General features: G+C 40.6%; 1 protein-coding gene across 1 annotated transcript in view; it reads left to right on the top strand.

Annotated features, from left to right (window-relative positions):
• LOC124594057 (sodium-dependent nutrient amino acid transporter 1-like) overlaps nt 1–11,243 on the top strand; it is an 85,484-nt gene extending 74,241 nt beyond the window's left edge. The window contains exon 12 of the mRNA XM_047132406.1: nt 11,143–11,243. Coding sequence (XP_046988362.1) covers nt 11,143–11,243 — 101 coding nt within the window. The remainder of the gene's footprint in view (nt 1–11,142) is intronic.
• Nucleotides 11,244–13,094: the final 1,851 nt, after the last annotated feature.

The raw sequence follows: 13,094 nt of genomic DNA, 5'->3' as shown, positions 1-13,094 counted from the left end.
ACACCAATCTGCAGCCGGGTTGTAAAATTTTAGAAACTCTTGTGTTCTGCCGTAAAAAGTTCTACCGTCCGGGTTATCGAACCACATTTCCCTGTAATGTTGTGCGGTGACGACCGGCTGCGGCGCATGGGTCGAGCTCTGTTCCTTTAATAAGGAAGCGTGTTAAGTTTTGCTCTTGTTAAGTTTAACTCTGTCCTTTTAATAAGCAATGAGTTCTTTACCGTTGAATTTTAGTAAAGTTCTGTCTCACGTTTCACAGGGGGTTGCCTTGTCATTATACACACTATAGACTAACGAGCAACCGCTGTATGTACGTAATTAATTTTATTTTGGTGTTTACATTGTGTATTCATTTTCGTGAAACTGATGATACTGACAGAACTACAGCTCACCTATACTATTACTTGGCTTTCGAGTTGTTCTTTGCCACTTCGGCGTTAACTAGTATTAATATTTGATTCCTATGGCCTCTTATGCTGGTGTCCGTTTGGTAATAGCTCTTAATGCGCTCTTATTATTATTATTCTGTTTTTTATTTACTGCCAGAAGGCTAAATATTTAATGTGCTTTGTGTATTTTAAAATTCTGGTTTAATTCTTTGTGCTTGTCGAAGTAATATTTAAAAACTTTATGACTTTTGGTGGATTTCAAGCAGCCCCTTACTGTTTATGCGCCTTGACATTGTAAGGAATTAACAGTTATAAAAGATCTGTGGAGAAGCCTTGTTTCCCAAAGGTTTCTGTTCAAGAGCTGCCTTCTTAGTTGTGATAACTCTTGAAACATAGTTGGCTACCTGATGCTACCTGATGCGGGTAGTTACGTTCTGAGGCATCAAGGGATCACCAGTTTAGTACTAGAGGGAAGCGTGGAGGTTAAAGTTCGTACAGGGAGACCAAGAGATGAATAAACTAAGCAGATTCACAAGGATATAAGTTGCAGTAGTTACTCGGAGATGAACAGGCTTGCCCAGGATAGACTTGCATGAAGAGCTGCATTTTTATTTTACTATTTATTATTTACACGTCTAGTTTCGTAGGACCAAACTGAGGAGCAAGCCTCCAATGGCATGGAACGTATCAGTACACGAAATTGCAACACAAAAGTAGTAACAGACAAAAAATAAAATGTTTATGAATCCAAAAAAAGTCAAGCAATATGTTTAAGTAAACGCAATCAACAATATAACATAAGAATCAGCTTGATTTTTCAAGGAACTCCTCAACACAATAGAAGGAGTGACCCATCAGTAAACCCTTCAGTTTCGATTTGTAGGCGTGTGGATTACTTCTAAAATTTTTGCATTCTTGTGGTAGCTTATTGAAAATGGATGCAGCAGTATATGCTCACCTTTTTGCACAAGAGTTAAGGAACTGCGATCCAAATGCAGAGTGGATTTCTGCCGAGTATTAACTGAGTGAAATCTGTTAATTCTTGGGATTAAGCTGATGTTGTTAACAAGAAACGATGGTAAGAACATATATATTGAGAGGACAATGTCAAAATACTCAGAATAGTGAACAGGCGTCGACAAGAGGTTCGCGAACTTACACCACTAATTGCTCGAACTGTCCGTTTCTGAGCCAAAAATATCCTCTTAGAACGGAAAAGTTACCCCCAAAACATAATACCATACGACATAAGCGAATGAAAATAAGCAAAGAAGACTAATTTTCATGTCGAACGATCACTCACTTTAGATGCCGTTCGAACCGTAAAAATGACAGCATTAAGTCTTTCAACAAGATCCTGAACGTGCGCTTTCCATGCCAGTTTACCATCTATCTAAACACCTAGAAATCTGAACTGTTCAGTTTCATTAATCATATGCCCATTATGTGAAATTAAAACGCGGGGTTTTGTTGAATTGTGTATCAGAAACTGTAAAAATGGAGTCTTACTGTAATTCATCATATCCATAAGAGTCCTTAGTGTTCAGTGATTTAATTATTGATTCCATCACCTACTTGTCAGTATCACAGAGGAGTATTTTTACCAGCAGTGCTCAGAAAATGATTGTTAAATACTATACATATACCTGACTTACCAGTAACAGAAACATTTTCACTGTGAACTGACTTAATATCGTCGACCTTGTGCTGCTGAACAGACACTTTCTTCATAACTGACCATATGGTTTTAATTTTATCCTGTGAATTAACTATTCTATTTGCATACCACATACTCTTTGCCTTCCTAATAACATCTTAAGCACCTTGCAATACTGTTTGTAATAGGCTACTGTAGCTTGATTGTAACTACTTCTAACATTGTGATATAATTCCCGCATTGTGCTACATGATATACGTATCCCACTAGTCAGCCACCCAGGCTGCCTTTTACTGCTAGTCCCCCGTTTAGAACGTTCTAATGGAAAGCAACTTTCAAAGAACATCAGAAGTGTGTTAAGGAAACCATTATATTTATCATCATTGTTACCGGCAGTATAAACATCCTGCCACTCTTGTTCCCTAAGGGTTTAAAAAAACTCTCTATTGCCGTTGGATTAGCTTTCCTACATATACTGTAATTATATGTGACATTTATTTGAGTACAAAAGCCTTTTAGTGCTAAAATTCGTGCTTCATGGTCTGAAAGGCCATTCATCCTTTTACTAACAGAATGCCCATCTAGTAATGAAGAATGAATAAAAATATTGTCTATGGCTATGCTACCTTTGTACTATACCCTAGTTGGAAAAAACAGTGTCTGCATCAGATCATATGAGTTTAGGAGATCTACCAACATCCTTTTTCTTGCACAATCATATACGAAATCGATATTGAGGTCATCACATATAACTAATTTTTGGTACTTCCTATAAAGTGAACCAAGAACCCTCTCTAGCTTGAGCAGAAAGGTCTGAAGTCAGAGTTAGGGGACGAACCCTCTCTAGCTTGAGCAGAAAGGTCTGAAGTCAGAGTTAGGGGACCTATAAATAACAACAATTAGAAATTTAGTTTCAATAAATTCAATCTGTTCATGATACATCTATGGACTGAAACAAGTCTTGGACTGAAGACCACAACAACAACAACATGTTCTGGACAAGTTAAATACACTAATGAGCCAAAAGATTATGACCATTTGCTTAATAAATTGTTTGTCTGTCTTTGGGACGAAATACATCACTGATTCCGAAATTTTGTTGGTAGGTTTGTGGAGGTATGTGGCATTAGACGCCTACGCATAGGTCATGTAATTCGAATTCGCGTAAATATAGGGCCACTGTTTTGCGTACGCGATGATCGCACCCAATAGCAACCCAGATGGATTCCATAAGATTTATATCAGGCGAATTTGGTCACTCAGACATGAGCGTGAGTTCACTAAAACGCTCCCCAATACACAGTGGTGCAGTTCTGGCTCCGAGACACGGACAGTTATACTGCTGGAAGACGACGTCGCCGTCGGGGAAGACATCAGACATCAAGGGATGCACGTGGTTCCCAGCTGTACCACAGCTCCCATGCAAACGCAGAGTAATGACTCTCATAGCGTAATACTGCTCCCACCAGCATGCTCCGTGGCGGGCTGCACGTTCCATGTTGACGTCGATGACGGTCTTTGTGGAGACGACCGGAGACCTACTGTAGCAAAAATTTGATTCACCCGAAGAGCCGACACTTTCCCATTGCTCGACGGTAGAATCCCGATGGTCCCGTGCACACTCCAATCGTAACTGACGATGTCGTTGGATCAATATATGAACACGTAGAGGTGGACTGCTGCCGAGCTCCATGTTCAACAATGTACGATGAACAGTGTGCTCCGAAACACTAGTGCTCGCCGCACCGACAACGTGCTCTCTCGGCAGAGATGCCACACATCGCCATCTATTTTACTTTACAGAGGAGACAAGCCTCTGGGTTCTGTCAAGAGTCGTGGATGTTCAACGAATTAGCGACTAATGGTAGTTTCTATGTCCTGCCTCTTTTTGTAGAAGCTCGCGACAGTAGCACGTAAACATTCGACCAGCTCCGCCGTTTTCGAGATAGTCATTCACAGGCTCTGCATGATAATAATCTAACCATTGTCAGAATCGTTTATCTCAATGAATTTCCCCATTCTCAGCCCATATCTTCGCTAGAGCGATAGCCCGTCCGTGTCTGTGCCGCTTACATACTTTTGTTACCGCGCCACGTGCCCACAACGCCAATAGACGGCATCCAATGTCAAGGTGGGCAGTGTTTATAACGCATTGGCTTATTAGCGTATATTTTGCTTATAACTTCCTCAAAATAGGACATTTCGAATGGCGAGAAACAAATGGTAACACGAATATCAATAATGTCTCTATCTCAGTACCAAACGACTCGAGTTAACTGAAAAGTATATCCAGATATTTACAACACGACATCTAAGACACTTTATTGGATAAGGGAAGGGCTGTATTGTCACTTACAAATGAACAAGATAGTGAAGCAAATGACTTCATTCTGTCCAAGTTTGAGGCCCCATTACAAATTTATTGCTGTGTTGACACGGTCTTAGACAGGGAATAGTGCTTTACCCTACTGAATTTTTAATTTCATTGATGCCACCTGGGAAGCCACCTCATGAATTAATGATGAGAGTAGGTGCAAGCACTATTTTATTGAGAAGTTGAAACTCATTCTGAGGTTGCAACGGAACAAGACTCCGAATAACTGACCTCAAAATTTTTTTGATCATCTGCACAATGTTAACTGGCTGTGAACTGGAAAAACTGTTTTGATACCATGAATACCGATGACAGATACCCCCGCACTTAACTTTCCAGTTCAAATGGTTCTAGGTCCCCATTGAAATCACCTAATGTGACAGTTAACTTAGGGTGGAGCCAGACATTGTAAGCTGCTGCAGTTTACATAAATGTACAGTGTTTCTCACATGGCCAATTGTACCTGGCCTTGTCATGTCTGACATCCGACCGTAATATGTTAATTTTTTCGCCTAAACCTGAAAATTTTGTCAATGTAGCAAACAAACAAAAAAATACTTTAAACACACAGAATGTACCTGCTGAGGCACAGTTAAAGCATGAATAAAAAGCTTTGACGGGTTTGTGTCTCCCAAGGTCTAGAGCTAATGTCTTTGATTAGCAATCAACAAGCGCTCGGTCCAGTGTTGAACTCTGTCATGGCTTAAATTCTGAATAAAAATCATTAACAGTGCCGTCCGAAGACTTTAGGAGAAGGAAGTGACCCTCACTGTGGCAACGGCCTTGTTAACACTTACCGTGCGGCTGCCGTAATATTACGTCGCGGGCGGAAACGAAGAAAATGCGGCCGCCGTAATATTACGTCCCGCCGCATTCCACATTGTTTTAGTGTTTCAAACGCATTGTTAGCGTTCCCGCTACAACCTGTAGATCCTGTAATGCTTCTAGTTAATCATATTAGCGCTAGATATCAGCACCTAGTGAAGTAGTGGGATATATCCGTATATATTTCCGAACGAATTCACGTGTGTTTTCACGCGTATGTAACGTGTTCTGTGGTGCCCTGTCGTTTGTTTACCGTTGATTTTGGCGCTAATATTTTGGTTTTAGCTTGTTTGTCTTCTTTTTACTCTCAATGGCGAGTGATGAGGATGCAAAACTTCAAAAAATGATTGAAGAAGTACTTGCTGAACTTACTGATGATGATTTTTCGGATTTCGATAGTGACAGTGACTACGAAATGCCGGAAATTCACGATTGTCCATAAGTCTAACATGTTACTAAATCGATGCAGAACAAGACAGTTCATGTTGCGATTTGTTCTGTTACATTCTGTATTATTTCGGACACAGATTTGTCGTCAAATGAAGGTGTAGACCTTTTTGAACAGCGTCTTTCATATGGAGCACTTGATCACAAAACAGTGAAGAGGTGGAGAAAGCTTGCCTTCCACTGTATAATTATGGCAGTTTCCAATGGTTGTATTTTGCACAATTGCATCAATGAGAAGAAACTGAGCACTCCTAAGTTCATACAAGAGATCTGCACTGCGTTAGTGTTACAGAGAGGAGAGAGAATTAAGGATTCTCATGGATCTGCAACGATTGCTCGATTGTCGCAGAAACATTTTCCGAACCGTGTGGAAATGGCAGAAGGGAAGAAGAAAGCACAAAGACGTTGTGTAGCGTGTAGTGGAAAACAAAAGAACATTACTGGAAAAGCTGGGAGGAAAGGTACTTCTTATGAGTGCAGTGAGTGTAATGTAGGTTTGTGTGTCACCCCGTGCTTCAAGTTTTATCACACTGTGGTTCACTATGCAAAATAGCTTATGTGTACGTAACTATGCTTTATGTGCAAATGGTATAAAAAATGTCTTTTCAGTGTCAAATGATCACATTCCAAAATTTATTTCTTCTTTAAATTGAATAAAGTAGTAAATATAAATTTTTTCCAAAAATTTACTTTCGCAAAATCGAGGAGAAATCCGCATCACTTCTTGGAACCAGTGTATTCCCCATACACATGACTGTTAACCCATGTGAAGTTGAAACCTTAAGGTTTTAAATCATACCTGTAGTTTTTATGTATCTCTAACTAAACGTCCTTTACAGCTATTTCAAGTCTGTTGAAAATAGAAAAAATCAGCCAGCACACAAGGAGTGGCATGCAGTTAAGGGCTTAGAATGGTAAGTGTTAAAGAGGGTCGAGGAGCGGAGAGAGGTTCAAGTCCCCATTTCGGATCTCGTTAGGAGGCTGCCAAGCAGGAGGTGACATTGAGAAAAAGATTGAATAACTGAGGAAAGTGTAACGTTCTACGAGCCAGGGCGTAGAATAACAGAAGTTAGAATATGGTAGGGAAACTAGAAAACCTGAAAAGGGAAATGTTAAAGCTTAGTCTGTGTATAGTGGGGCCCAGTGAAATGAAATGGAAACAAGACAAGGACCTATGGTCAGACTAGTACAGGGTAATATGAACAGCACCAGAAAATGATATAACACTGTTAGTATTCGTTATCAATAGGAAGGTAATGCAGAGAGTGATTTACCGTGAACAGTTCAGTAAAGGGTTGTTCTCATCGAAATCGGCAGCAAACCAACACCGAAAACAATAGTCGGACGTGTAATTCAGTACGCTAAGGGAGATGAAAATCTTATTGTGATGGGAGATTGGAATGCGGTTGTAGGGGGAAGAGAAGAAGTAAGGTTTACAGGAGAATATAGACACGGCAGTACTAGAGAAACAGGAGATAGACTGTGTTCTGCAGTAAATATCAGTTAATGATAGCAAATACTCTGTTGAAGGATGGTAAGAGGAGGAAGAGTAGTTGGAAACGGCCGGGGGATAAGGGAAGGTGTCAGTTAGATTACACCATGGCCATGCAGAGATTCAGAAATAAGATTTTATTGTAAGGCTTGATCAGGAGCAAATACAGATTCAGACAAAATTTAGTAATGATGAAGAGTAGGCTGAAGTTTAACAGACTAGACAGGAAGAATGGATGCGCAAAGAACTGGGATACGGAAGTATTAAGGAATGAAGAGATGCGCTTGAAGTTCTCTGCGGCTGTAGATGCGGTGATAATTAATAGTTCAGTAGCCAGTACAATTGAAGACGAGGACATCTCTAAAAACAGCAATCACAGAAGTCTGAAAGAAAAACCTAGGTAAAAGGAAGGTAACTGCGAAGAAACCATTGGTAGGAAAATAAATACTTCAGTTGATCGATGAAACAAGGAAGTGCAAAATGTTCAGGGAAATTCAGGAATATAGAAATACAAGTCATTTAGGAATGAAATAAATAAAAAGTGGAGGGAAGATAATGCGAAATGTCTGTATGGAAAGTGTGAAGAAATTGAAAGAAATGATTGTCGAAGAACTGACTCAGCATGCAGAAAATTCAAGACAACCTTCGATGAAATTAAAAGCAAGGGCGTTAATATTAAGAGTACGATGGGAATTCCACTGATAAATGCAGAGGAGAGAGTGGATAGGTGGAAAGAGCACAGTGAAAATCTCTATGACAGGGGGGACTTGCCTGATGAAGTGATAGAAGCGGAAGCAAGGAGCAAGGGTCGACAGGGAAGAGATAGGGGATCCGGTAGTAGAATTTAAAAGAAGTTTGGCCGGATTAAGACCAAATAAGACAGAATAAATAGATAACATTCCACCGAAATTTCTAAAATAATTACGGGATGCGGCAACCAAGTGACTCCTCACGTTGGTGCATAGAACATATGAGACTGGCGATGTACCATCAGACTTACGGAAAAACATTATACACACAATTCCGAAAACAACAAGAGCCGACAAGTGCTTCAGTTATCGCACAAACAGGTTGACACCTCATGGATCCAAGTAGCTGACAAGATAATATAGGAAGAAGAAGAAGAAAATTAAGGATCTGTTAGATGACGATCAATTTGACTTTAGAAAAGGTGAAGGCACCTGAGGGGCAGTTGCAATGTTGCTGTTACAATGGAAACAACAGCGAAGTAAAATCAAAATACGTTCATAGGGGTTTTCGATCTGGAAAAAGAGTTCGACAGTGTAAAACGGTGCAAGATGTTCGAAATTCTGAGAAAAATAGGAGTAAACTATAGGGAAAGGCGATTAACTTAGAACATCGCACTCCGGCAGGAGAAGTGACGCAAGTCGGAATACGGAAGTTTTTGGTATACTAGGAGTGATAAAAAAGTAACTGGAATTTTTGTTTTTCTTAAAGAATCTTGATTTATTTATCAACATAAACCTCGTCCTCTTCAAAGTAATCCCCCACAGATATAATACACTTCTGCCAGCGCTTTTTCCAATCTTGGAAGCATTTCTGGAACTCACGTTTTCTTACAGTGTTCAGCTTCTTCAGCGATTCTGTGGCCACAACTGATGAAATCAATACAGAATCGCTGAAGATGCTAAACACAGTAAGGAAACGTGAGATCCAGAAGAACTTCAAAGACTTCCTTTGATGGTTGTCTTCACCTTCGAGAATAGAAAGAAGTCGCATGTCCGTCAAATACGGTGGCTAAGACAACATAACGGTTTTGGTTTTTGCCAAAAGATAATGAACAAGCATTGAGGTGTGAGCGGGAGCATTATCATGATGCAATCCCCAGGAGCGGTTTTGCCAGAATTCTGGTCATTTCTTCGGATTGCTTCATGCAGACAGCACATAGCTTCGAGGTAATATTCCTTACTACAATAAGGCTGGAACTCATGATGCACTATCCCACTGTAATCGAAGAAAACAGTGAAAAGAAACTTCACATGTTACTGACCTTACTGTTTTCGGTCCTGGCTCTTCAGGCAGTTTTCATTGGGATGATTGGGCCGTGGTTTCGGCGTAATACCCCATACCCATGTTTCGTCACCCGTTATGAGAATCTTTAGAAGTTCTGGATCGTTGCCGATTTCATTCAACAGTTCTTGAGCGATGTCTATGCGTTTTTGGCGAAAATTCAACAATTTCGGAACAAACTTTACTGCAACATGTTTCATGTCCGAAGCATCCGAGGAAATTGCTCGATATGAGCCAAGGGATATGCAGATAGCGTTAGAAATCTCTCTGACGGTGATTCGGCCATTTTCCAGAACCATTTTCTATACTCCTTCCACATTGTCATCAGTAACTGACGTGCTTATGCGTCCGTCCTCGACTTCAATATCTTTGCGACCCTCTTTGAAACGTTTATACCACTTGCAGAGTCTTGTATTACAACTATATTCGCCAAAAGCCACAGTAAACATTTAGAACGTGGTGCTGCAATTCATTCCATTTTCAAGCAAAATTTGATGCAGATTCTTTGATCCAACTTTTTCGAAAGTAGAAGTTCGCCGAGCACGCGAAAACACGAAGCCAAAAGTCTGTAATGACACAGGTCGTGACGGTAATTGCTACGTACTGGCTCAAACAGAATACCAGTTCAGGGGAGGCCAGCGTCAGAGGAGGTGAAGACACCGACCTGACGCCTGGCCGATCAGTACAGATTATTTTGCGTATCTTACTTGGATGGCCGCTGAGGTACAGAGTCCGGAGAAGGCCAGCATCGGACGGACGAAGGCTCCGAAGGCGATGGATGTTGGACCAACGTGGCGCGGCTGGTGTGAGCTTCGAATGATGGGCTTGAGGGCCGGTGTTAATTCCAGAGCATGATCAGTACCGCGAGGTGATGTACTGCTGCCTGGCTGCTGCGCCTTTACAAGCAGCAGGTTGAAGGGTACCGCGCGGCGCTCGGCGAAACGTATCGGCGGATGCAACGTAGTCACTGCAGTGGCAGCGCCACTGCCGCCTATTCGCAAGCTTCTTGGCAGTGAGGCTGCTGGTGACGCTTGCTAGATGTCGGTGTGTCAGCAGGCGTGTTTTGGTGTGTCTGCAGTAATGTTTCCAACACAGGCACTGCACTAGCGCCGCTGGGCGCGTGATTGTATGCAGTGGAGGAGCGCCTGCGATAGTGGAATGGACTACCCGCTGGACGCAGGCGTTGTGCCGAAAGCCGAAGTGGCCGGCTTATGCCCATGTATATTCCATTAATTCCGCAGATCCTGCACTTCCCCATGTAGAGGCGGAAGATAGTTTACCTTACAAGCCACTTCTCTTACATTGTCTTATTGTCCAGTGACCGTATTTATGTGCCAACACAGCCATAACCGGAAACGTTAGCGAATGAACAACAGCACATACATAATGGATTACATGCTCTGCGGTGCTGATGCTTCCCTCAACACTGAGTTTCACTGTCGGCTGTATCGAGGATGCCCAATGAATGTGTTTTACACTATTAGAAAACCATTGATTTTTATATTTTTGATAAAGGTATGGACTTCCAATAACTTGTAACTCGTTAACGATTTCACCATCATTCATCTCCAATCTCTATACCATGTTGACAGCAACGTGTAATCACCTTGCAAGCCTCTATGTTACTATGGTGCATTATCAGCCACCAGAACGTCATAATCTGCACTTTATCATAATCGCCAACTTTACACATTCTCTCCAGAGAAAATGACAGAACGATTTTTAATTAATGACCCCTTTTACATAGATTTCTTATTATATTAAGTTCCCTGCAGTTGATTCAAGTATATTTGTTAGTTGAAAAAGATCGGTTGTAATGTACTGATCGAACTGTATACTTCAGTCTTCTGTAAACTGTCTCATGTAAGCTCATGAATGTAACGACTGAAGTCACTAAAGGTTTTAACAAATTGTATTTATTTTGCAGCGGCTGGTTGGGTTTTGTTTGCCTTTGGTGTTGTCCAGTTTCCTCTGTGGATGGCACTGAGAATTTTCAGGAAAAGAAATATTTCGTTCAGAAAGGTATAATTAATATTATCTTAAATCTAGTAAAATGGTTATGATTTATCAAGATCCTAAATGTTATCAAACATTTTTCAGCATTTACTGAACTCGTTCAGACCTTCTAAGAAGTGGGGCCCGAGGGACAGAACACACAAAGAAGAATGGGATAAGTTGACGGACAATTGGAAAATGGAGAATGCAAATAGTGCAGATAATGTTCTCAAGAAATTCTCAAGAAAATTGTTTAATTTATATTCTCATTGGTAATTTTGTACATAAAAAATCAGGAACTCGAAACATGTTTCTATGAAACGGTTTCCTATCCTCAATGAATGTGTAAAAGCGAAAATTTACCAACACCAACATCAGAAGCAGAATAATTAACCATTCTTTAATTTCTGGTGCGATACCTTTGTTGTCATTCATTGGAATTCTGAATGTTACATGGACCAGAGTGTGAGTTTCTTTCACCTAATGCGAGTTAATAAATATAAATTGTATGAAGACTGAAAATCAGATTCTCTTTGAAGTTCATTCAGTAAAATCATTCATTAACTGTCTTTGAAAGATAAAACATTTTGAAGTAATCTTTTGCATCTTGATTAGGTGCTCCTCCGTACTGAAACTTAGACATTTGTGATTATCCTTAAAAGTATTTTTTAATTTCATATCCGGAACATAATGGCGTTCCTTACCGTTAATAAGGTAGCCATGGATAATCACCGTTGCCACCAGTATAATAAAGTAACGCACAATAAACGTTTTTTTTTGGGTGATTAGTTTAGATCTATCCGTATTTGTATGTGGTATTATTTACAACCTCATTAGACAGTTCAAAACCTTTCTGCATTTTAATCTAGACACACAACTGCTCGCAGTCGCTAGAGGACAGCATGGAACATTCTGTAGAAGAATGAAAGAAGTGTAGGGCTTAATGTTTGGAATAAGAGGAGGTCATTCGACGGAGCAAGAGCTCAGTTTGCTGAGGAATGAGAAAGGCAATTGGTCGTGCCATTTTAAAAGGAACCATCCCAGCATTTACCTTAACCGGTTTAGGGAAATCATGTAAATTCTAAATCAGGATGCCCAGATTTTGAACCCCTGTCTAGCCGAGTGCGAATCCAGTGTCTTACCACTGCTCTACATCATGCGGTAAAGGATATCGTAGATGGTCAGTTAGACTAATTCCCTTACCTCAACTCGTGCGTCTCTTTAAGCGACATTATTTGATTAGTAATTCATTTACACGGGTTGGATAAAAATGTGGAAACACCGCGATAAATGTTTGCTAGAACATAAATGCAGGTGCTAGCCAAGGCTGAAGGTTGCGCTGTTGTATTTGATCACGAATGGCACCTGCGCAATATCCGCGATACTTTGAAAGTGTTAGTCTCGGTCAGAATAGTGTTCCTTGCATTGCGAGTGCATTATGTCAGATATAAGTGAATTCGAACGTGGGAAACGTGTTGGTGCTTGTATGGTGGGTGGTTCTGAAACGAAGCTAGACAATCTGTTTTGTATTGCAAGAGGCAAGGCATGGAAGATTTAAGGATGGATTGATTTAAAATTGTTGGATGCTAAAGAGATTGTTCATCAGCGCTCTTTCACAAGACTGCGGTACTGATGAATGAGGAATAACCTTGTTAAACCGAAAAACAAAGGTCATGCAACGAAAGCCATATATAACGATAACCACACCAACAGAAAATGTCACATACAAGTTTCAGCAGATGTAGTCGTACCGTTGTCACATGTCGTAAGAACTAATAAAGCAGTGGGAATCAGTCAGTAAGAAGGCTGGTTGATCGCAGAACTACATGGATGAGCCAGCCACTAAAAATCACATTAAAACCTCCGTCCAATGAACTGTGTGGT

Source organism: Schistocerca americana, chromosome 2 (genome assembly GCF_021461395.2).
Source record: "Schistocerca americana isolate TAMUIC-IGC-003095 chromosome 2, iqSchAmer2.1, whole genome shotgun sequence".
Lineage (NCBI taxonomy): Eukaryota > Metazoa > Arthropoda > Insecta > Orthoptera > Acrididae > Schistocerca > Schistocerca americana.
Note: the sequence above shows the minus strand (reverse complement) of the source record. Positions and strands in the feature narration are given on the sequence as shown.